General features: G+C 33.3%; 1 protein-coding gene across 1 annotated transcript; it reads right to left on the bottom strand.

Annotated features, from left to right (window-relative positions):
• Positions 1-1,287: 1,287 nt before the first annotated feature.
• CNPY1 (canopy FGF signaling regulator 1) lies at positions 1,288-9,628 on the bottom strand. Its single transcript, XM_073334569.2, is given in 5 exon segments — positions 1,288-1,688; positions 6,674-6,770; positions 8,533-8,609; positions 8,612-8,735; positions 9,257-9,628. Coding segments are annotated over 4 exon segments (276 nt in total). The 5' UTR covers positions 8,676-8,735; positions 9,257-9,628; the 3' UTR covers positions 1,288-1,650.
• Between the last annotated feature and the right edge of the window lie 433 nt (positions 9,629-10,061).

Raw genomic sequence — 10,061 nt, 5'->3', positions numbered from 1 at the left:
GAACATTAAATCATACAACATATCTTTGCGTGATAACTGTATGGGGCCAGATCCTCAGCTGGTGTAAATCAGCATAGCTCTATTGGCTGCAGTGGTGCTATGCCAGTTTACACCGTTTGAGGATTTGTGCCTGGCTTTATAAATACTCCATCTTGTAAATTTAAATGTTTGTAAATATGCCAAAAAGAAACTTTCACAGATACTAATACTTTCTTTTAGTCAGTATGCATGATTTGTTTGCATAATATTGTATGCCAGTTTATATATCTTAGATGGTAGTCAAATTGCAACTATAGTGACATAAATTTTTAAGAACTCTTTTTAGGTTAAACCAATCTGTTTTTCCTCTGAACATTCTACTGAACCTTCATAATGGTTTGGATGAGCTATCCTGGTAAACTCAAAAATACAACTAAGTTGTTCAGTCTTTCAAAATAATATTTTCAACAGATATTTGAGACCTAACCAAATATTCTCATACAGCATCCTATGGGGAATATTCCACACACTAAACGCCAATTTACAACCATCGGTGTTCTGCGTGTGGAATGACTGCAGAATGTGCTCATGTATTTTTAATAATCAAAGACAAATAACTTTAAGCAGAATTTTTCAGAAAGTGAACAAAGATTTTGATAGCTAGATTATTAATATATCCCATAGCTACTGTACTAGATAATGTTATAAAATATTGAGAAATATAAAGAAATACTTTGTGTTAGTTAATAAATACCTTGCACTAAAAACAAATGACTAGATGCATTTTACCTGTGTGGGGTATATTAAGGGTACTTTAATGTTTCTCCTTTTGAAAAGCTTGTTTAAAATCTGAATGCCATTACAGTAATTATTAGTATTAAATAAGATCACTTTTTAATATCTTTTGATTGCAGCCTTTCTGAACACTTACAGCATGTATCAGTAGTGCTTTGCCACCAGATTAAATATTTCAGTGTTTATTCAACTTTTCATTGTACATAAAGTTTTGAAACTTAGGGTTGGAAATTTTAAGGGAACGGCTTGTTTTAAAGAAATCATGTGTGTTTCATTAACTTATATAATTTATAAGGGAAAGGATAAATATTTGGAAAGAGTCTCACTTTCATCCATAGAGAGAATATAAAGCTAACAGGTACTCAAAACTATTTTGTAGTAAAATTTGTTCATGTATATTTGGAAGTACATTGGAATCAACCATTTGTTAAAACAAAGGACAAATGCACAAGAACAGTAATAGGTTTCTTAAATTGTATTAAGTATTTGTTTTAGTTAAACAAAAGCCATAATTTTTCACACTCAAATAGTACATTTTTTTTTATGATTAGACATTGGTTTTGTCAAAATTAACACACCTGCCATGAATATCTTGAGAAGTCAATTGTTTTACCTATAGAATCGGTCAATAGTTAATTACATGTTAAACCTAAGATCTTGCCAAAACCATGCAAACTTCAGTATAAATATTTTAATATGAAAACATAAAAAAAATTAAACAAACAGGAATTGATGCACATCTAAAAATATAAATGTAAAAAAACAAAAGATATTACAGGGGCAAAAAGGGCAGAGAATCACTATTTGATTACACAGGAAGATTTTTTTGTGGTTGTCATCTTACTTCACTCTGTAAAATTCATAGTTTAGTCGATGCTATAGCTCAGTGTGAGTAGCAGATTCTTTACAAAGACCTGAGGGGGGAAAAGGTTACATAACATTACTAATGTTTTAAACAGTTACATTTTGTTAAAAGCACATAACTTTTGAATAAATAATAATAAACCAGTGACAAGTGGGTGTCTGAAGCATAATACTGAGGCTTTGATACCAAGCCTGTATTTTTCCTGGATACTGATGATCCACCCCTCTTTAACACAGAGCAACCAGGCCCTTTTAAAAGTACTCTAAAACTACCAGTCATTGCTCCCTGGTTTTCAGATATGTTAAGTTAAAGTATTTTAGGGGCCAACCCTACTGTTACATGGTATGAATCAGATCTATCCAAACGCATGTGGTGTGGCATCTTTGTAAAATGTTTTAAATGCTATGAAATAATCTGTGTGTTCATTTTAATTCAACCGTTATCCCATTATGAGCCATGCAATACAGATTCCTTAATTATCACATCACAAAAATAGAGGCATATTTTACTGAAATACATATTTAAACACTTCAAACTCAGGAAACGCCCAAGGTTTCCAAAGTGACCTTAATGTAAGCACATTGCACACACGGGTTTCAATCCGTTCTTCAGACATTTCCACGCACTCGCTGAAGTTGACTGGAGTTATGTGTGGATCTCTGAGGGTAGAACTGGGCATATTATGTCCTAAAGTTACATTTAGCAACATTAGTAGTGATAGAAAATACTCACTATTATGCAATGTGAAGAGTTCGGGTTAATATGAAATTTAATTTGTGTATTGCCTGACTTCTGAGTGTTTAATTGTAACCTTAAGGTCTACATTAAAATATGGTTTGGGATTTTATTATTGAATTAATTTTTTTAAAAAAGTAAAAGGAGATTGTGGCCCCAATTCTGTAATGAGACTTCCCAGCATGTACCCTGCTATCCCTGTAAAGTCTTACTGAAGTCTGTGCTAACAGATTCCATTGCAGGAAAGGAGCCTAAAACACAAGTCTTTGTATTGACTGTGAATTTCCATAGCTGCATGGTCAAAACAAAACAAAACAAAAAAATCAGTGAAACTACGGAATTCCACAGTGAAATATCAACAAAATACCACATCTATATAACAAATGAATGTGCTTTATTTCATAACCCAGTAAATGGTATCATAATACTTAACTTAGTAGAAATTTAACATGCCACACATACACAAAACAGGTATTTTCTTTGCTTATAACTGTTATATTTTTTAGCTTTGGCAAACTGTCCTGGAGATTAGTTCTCAGTGAGAACTAGCAACCTAGAAAGTATCAACTTGCAAAACACAACTGTTTGAGTAATACAATTGCAGAAAAAGTCTTTTTACAGTAGAAAAGGGTCCCCCCACCATCCTTGCATAACTCAAAAATGGGTGAATAGAATCTGCTCAAAATTTCATAATTAGTAAATGAATAATTAAAAATCACCTTTGGGATGAGACCAAGAATAGAAAACTTCCGCCAAAAAGAATAATTTTGCAGAGTTATGAGCACGTAAAAAAAGGATTGTAATAGAAGTCTCACTGTTACGTTAATTATAGCTTTCACTCCTAGTGCTTGTATTGTTTTCCACTGATAAAACAACTGACACTAAACTATGCATTAATATAATCCACTGTTGGCTGGTTTCCTACTTCTCATTGGTCTAAATGCACTTTATCGTAATTCAATACAAAATTTGAATTAGAAACAACTGATATGTCAGTGTTCCACAATTATCATGGGGTGGGGGGATGAAAACTTTTGGACAACAGTTTTTAATTCAGGATACATCAGTCTGATTTTATTTATCAAATACTTTATCATTTTATTGGTCAAACTGGAAATTTGACCTTCCTGTTTGTAGCTTGAAAAAAAAAGATAATATGTTTGAGAACTAATTCCTAGACTCCTGGGCATGTGAAAAATTGTAGAACATCTAAAGGCATGTCTCAGCACTTTTGGTTGCTTGTCTATGGAATGGGTAGCAGAGAGTTTTTTGTGTGATCAAAGGATACATGTGACAGAAAACTGATCTATGGTTACAAATATCAAACAGTTTGATCTTTCTAAAACACTTCACTGAAGTTTTTCCATTCTTTAATCAAACAAGAAACACCAGTGTATTATGAACATGTATATAACATCTAGAATAGAGATGCGACTAAAAAAAGAAGTACTAAACATGTCTTGTGGGTAGTTTCTTCTCAGTGTGCACATGACTCCCATTAGCATCATGTTTATGCATGGAGAGGATATTGTGCCCTTTAATATTTTACCTTAGCATGGATTAGAAGGGATATATTTATTATACTGATAATAGGACGTTTGTTATAGGTTACCAGCATAAGTCACATTCACGTCCTTTGCTTTCAACAAATTAACATTATGGAGATTAAACCGACTATTTTGATTTTCCTTTAAGATGAAATGCATAGCAGCAAAATCAATTATTTGCCCATAGCAAAACTTTATATAAAGTTGTGTCCACTTTGGTCACTCTGGTATGATAATTTTTGCCCCCACAAACTTTAAAATGGTATCTTGAATGCACACATACAACTACGGATGCAAAGCGCCGAAAGTTGACAGTAAGAACATGTCTATAATATTGCTTTAATTTAACATATTAATGAAGTATACCATTGTAATATAGACAAAATATTACAAAAGGCACTTTTAGTTCTTATCAACTGTACTCCTTGGTAAGTTACATATAAATGTTTTATACTTGGCACACATCTTAACACAATGCTTTTCAGAGAATTGCAATTTCCATTTTCTCGGGAGTTTGATGCCAAATTCCATGGAAAATTCAGACAGACATTTTCCCACCACTCAGGTACCATACTTTTCCTCAACCAGCTGTAGCCACAAGATTATTTGTGGCATCTTGCTTTCACTGAACTTCACTGGTGTTTAATAAATGTCTTTTTATCCCTTTTCATGGCTTATTATATTAATTAATTTTAAAAATTGTGCATAGTGGCCTTTTTTAAAAAAGTCTTCTTATGAGTAATCTATTATCTTTTCCCTTTAACATAATGACTTTTTTTCCTTGTAAAATCAGATCATACAAAGAATGGCAGATTAATTTATTTCCCTCTGCATTTCTTCACAGTGTTAGAGAGGTTTTCTTTTTAGTGTGACTATGGTTTTTGCAGCTACTTGAATTTGCAGTGGCAACTATTTGCATTGTTTTGTTTATTAAATGGCACCTTATTTGTCTGTGCTAATTGCTGGTAAGAGGAAGTACTAAACTTTTTCCCCTTCTGCAAAGAATTTTTGATTTTGCCTCAGTCACGCAAGTTCCAAGAGCTGCTCTCCCTACTCATGTAAACTGTCACCTACTTCAATGGGGATGCTCATGTGAGTAACACTAACACGTAACAATGAGAATCTTCTCCACTGTAAATTAGGGAATTGTTTTATCAAAGTTATAATGTTGAATGAATATGCGCAGAAAATATGGTCATACAGCTGAGCTGAAGCCCAACAAAATGATTATAAAAAAAAATGAGGACATCTTGTTAATGAAGAAAGAGATTTCAATAGCTTGCTCTTTAGCATAAATAATTTCTGTGTAACTTGGCCTATTATCTAAGGTGTACAAAACAGCAAGTTATTTTACACCAGGTTTACAGGCAATTGTGACAACAGCCAGCAAGGTGAAGAAAGCTACCCAATTTATTCGTTTACGAAAAGTATATTCATGATTGCTTTTCTGCACTGTGCTTTCTATGTCTTTATTTTTACCTTTGAATTGCCTTTTTCTTTAACAAGCAGAACAGCAAAAACCATACTGTGCGTTTTGAAGGAGCTGTGGTGTTTTGAGAATGATTTGTGCTAATCTCTTCATCTACTGATTATTAAGCCCAAATATAGCTCTATAACCAGAGCATACATTATTTTTTTAAAAAATTGAAACATTTTTGGAAAGTTCCATTTTTTAAATGATTTATCTGCATAGCTGATAAAAAGAACTTTAAACTTTATAATAATGGATTTTTCCAGTCCTCTAGATCAAACTTTTTCAGCATTTGTTAAAATACATACTAACATGAACAAATTCTATATACTTATTTCCTTTAACTTCTATCAAATCAACTTTAGCACTTTTACTGTATGTGCTACATATTGAAGACTTTGAACCTTAAAACACATACTAATATTACAAACATTGATTCTGAGATCAATATTTCAATGCATATTCTATCACTTTTCACTATAAAAAGCACATCCCAAAAGGATGGTCCCGCCACGTTTATAATTTTATGATATTAAGTGCAGTCAGTGATGTGCTTCTTGGTTTTAAAAATGATTGCATAAAATAAAATCCCATTGAAAACATGACTAACAAATAGCATCATGTATGAATTCTCGTAATAAATAAACTAAATGTCATTTATCAAGGCATTTTTTCCTAGTTTCAAAGTTCTAAGAGGCATTACATTTTTGAGAGGAATATATTTGACATAGGAATACCAATATATTTAAATGCATTTTTTCTAACAAACATCTATAGCATGCCAGCAGTTTTAAAGTTTTAAACAGAACTCTTCACTGATCTCAATGAAGAGTTCTGTTCACAAATTGATAGCTGCATGTTAATTCTCGCTTGTAACATGAACTATGAGCAATAAACAACTAAACTTTAAAAAAAAGCCTCCCCCCACACCTCTGTTTTATTGCAAGAGGTTATTTTCATTTCTTGCTTTGGGGTGGCAAAACAAATACACAGAGTAAAAATGTGCTGGCCGTGTAACACTAGAAGAAAAACACACTTCATTACATGTGGAGTGCTGAAATTATGCTACGTTAAAATGTGCAAAAGAATTAAAAACAGATGTTAAAATCTTTCTTTTAAACGAACCATTTTTAAGCTAGTTATGTAGTGCTGTTGTTTATGCAGGTAACACTTCCCCTCCAAGGTGGTTTGTTGCACCCAGAGCAGTACACTAGGTTTCGGGGTGGGGGGAGGGAGAAAAAAATGCTGTAGAGAGAGCACATGTTACATCAGACACAGTACCTGATTTTTCACTGCACAGCTTGTCAGCTAGATAGTCTGCCTCCTGGGCGATAAGTGAGAACATTTCATCTTCATACTCTTCTATAATATTTTCACACTGTAAGAATAAAACAGGACCATATATATTATATATACATGCACATACACACACAGACAGTACCACTCCAGCAAAGAAATAAACAAGATTGCTAAACCAGAACTGTAAAGAAATACAGTGGAAAGGGGAACCTTATTTTGGTTTGCACTTCCTGTTTGTACAAACAAATGATTGACTGTTAATTTTCAGAAAAATTACAGTGCAAAATATTCCTTAAGATTTAACTATATGCTCTGTCTGGTTGTCTTTTTAAAAATACACTAACTAGGAGAAGAAATCACTTACAGGTCACATTTTACTTACTTTTGAAAGAACCCCTTTCAATGTCAGTCTCTATACTCAAAGAACAGTCACTCAAAAGTTAAATTAAATAATAATCCATTTCATGTTATTACACTAGTATTCACAACATGCAGATAAATAAAGCTCTTTGATCAAACTAATGCATCTTTGATTTCACTATAGATAACAAAATTGACAGTAATCTACCAAGTGGTCTCTTTTCAATGTTGTAAACATTTTAAAGACTATCAGTAATTTGACTTCACTTATAGAAGATGGATTTCTGATGTTTTGAACAGGGTTCAACACTACTGCTGAGGCAGAGTCTTGGTGGAGTGTGTCTAAAGAGACGTTTTGTTCTGAAGAGCTGTATTATCTACAGTTATCTTTTGGCAATCCTGAGCACATATTACGAAGGACATAAAGTACTTTCCCAAAAGCCCAGACTATGGTTTAATCATTAAACAAGGGTAGAAGCCCCATGAAATGGATTGCAATTAAAAAAAAATACACTAAGGAAAACTCTGATTTAAATAAAGAAGTCATAACTCCACTACCAAAAAAAAAAAACACCTCTTGTATTTCTCGAAAAATTAGCTCTAGAATGTGCCATTGCAAGAATACAATTTTTAAGCTGTTTTAAGTCAACATTTCACAGCACTCAACATCTTTGAAACTCAGCCATTACCTTTACTTCTCAGTGAAAATGCAAGTCACTAAATGTGCACGCTGGCTTAATTTCATGGATTTAATAGTCTCACAACATTGCTTTTGTGGTAAATTGAGTACATGTGGAATCATATCCAGCATATCACTGCCCTATACACTCTTTTCTATATTGTGTGTTTCCTGACACTAGAAAGATACTTAATGAATAAACAAAACAAAATGATATGATGAAACTGCCACCTAAACATTTGTTTAGCTCAGCCTAAGCCAGCATTCTTGAATTAGCTCACAGAAATTTGTCTCCATTCAACAAGGCCTAAAGAAAAGATGACAGCCCTCCTCCTTCTTTAATCCAACTATAAATATTAAAATTACAGTAGTATTCATTTGGATTTTTACCCAACACCATAACTCCCTATTTCCTGCACAGAAATTAACAAAGATCCTTCCTTAGTAACACTGATTTGTATTTAATCACTTACAAAAATTCCCCAAGTAAAACATAATTTGAATTGTTCCAGTTTGGGAAATTTGTAACATGTAAACTGAGAACACACAGTATAATCCATGGGTAATTCTTGCAACTAAAATGCCATCTGTTTCTAAATAACATTATAAACCACATTATTATTTTAAAACACTTAACACGATACTGTGACAGGCAAAAACAGAGCATATTAGAATATGTTATTATTAAAACAATTTACTGTAGGCACGAATTTAGTACTTGAAGCTATATTTATCATACAGTAAAGAGTATACACTAGTAATACTTAACATACAATGTTACCAATTTGTTATGTTAGCTTACCGCAAATTTCAGAGGTTTGTAAGCATCAGAATAAAAATAGAATTTTTTAAAATCTGCATAGATTTTCTCATCTTTCCTGGAGCAAATCTCTTGAATGTCCTTTTTTGGGTTTGAGGATCCACTTGCAGTTGGTAATCATTCATTCTATCACATATATTTTCCAATACTTCCGTTAAGTAGGTCTCTGACTTTGCTAAAGGAACCTATTGGGGGAGGAAAATGGAATTTTCTTTTCTTATTATACATATTACCAAAAATAACTTTAAGAGATTGTACCTCTATAGATAGATGGGTCATAGACAGAGAAAAAAATCAGTGCATATCTCTTAATCTGCATAACTGTTGACCCATATTATATTACATACATAATTAAAAATGTCAGCTAAAGCTAAGGTGACACTGAAAAATAAAACATTTACTCTTGCATAAAACATCCCTTTTACACTGAACCAATTCTAGTATGCAGTTATCAGATTTTAATTTGTAAACATATTGTCATTCAAAAAGACATATACCATGCAGCAAATAAACAGAGACCATAGACTACAGTTGATATTTTATCGACATAACCATGAAAGATTTCTTAAGTACTTTGTTTCTGTAGTTGAAGTAGAGTTCTAGAAAGTCTTTTGCTTTCACTTGGTCTGCCTTAGTTGCTGTTCGTCAACTCAGATGCAGCTGTTTAATACCTCCCAGGGGTTTTGTGAAGAAAATAATAGCTTACAAAATTTAACTTCTCCCAGGTTCTACTATTTCAGCTTTATTTTCAAACAGCTGGTCCATGTCTTTGTCCATTCCCTTTCCTTCAGAATTAAGCAAGAATTCAGCAGAAACATTTAGACACTACCTACATACTTAGTGAGAGTCTCAACAGCTAGTGCTCCCAGGGTCAAAGAGCACTCCTCGCCCTTGGTAACGGGGACAAAAAACTTCTCTCCCGTCTAGACAGGTCAAGGTGCAAGATGCTCCTATCTCTGTTGCTTCTTCCGGAAGGGGGCGTGAACTGAAGCCAAGTGCACAGTAAACAACAGTGCTGCATCCTTGGACCTTTAGAAGATTTTTCTCTCCACCCTCTGCTGATCAAAGTAGGAAGTTTTCATGACAACCATAGTCAAAGGGGCTGAATCACAAATGAACTCGATTTCTGCAATGTTGATATATCCAGTCTCTATTGTCTCTTTTCAGACACAGTATGAACCCTTCCGGTCTCAATGATTACATTACAGAAGCACTTTCACATGTGTGCTTCATTTACACAAAGGGTTTCCTTGCTTCACCACCATCTGGCCACAGATCAGATAAATAGAGGCAGGAGAATTAAAATTAAAGCCTAAAGGTTTTTCTTCTTCTTAAACTAGGTCCTATTATGAAATCCTCCCTCCCCCAACCTCATTCTGGATGTGGAATCTACTTTTTATGAAACCTGGAAAAAGCAAAAAGGGCATGAGGCAAACACTGTATATATTTTTTAAAAAGTCAGTTTTTAGTTTAAAATAATCTACATTTATAGAGATGTACATTCTAGTTTA

This window comes from Lepidochelys kempii, chromosome 2, assembly GCF_965140285.1.
Source record: "Lepidochelys kempii isolate rLepKem1 chromosome 2, rLepKem1.hap1, whole genome shotgun sequence".
Lineage (NCBI taxonomy): Eukaryota > Metazoa > Chordata > Testudines > Cheloniidae > Lepidochelys > Lepidochelys kempii.
The sequence above is the reverse complement of the archived record's forward strand: the minus strand, read 5'-3'. Positions and strand labels throughout refer to the sequence as shown.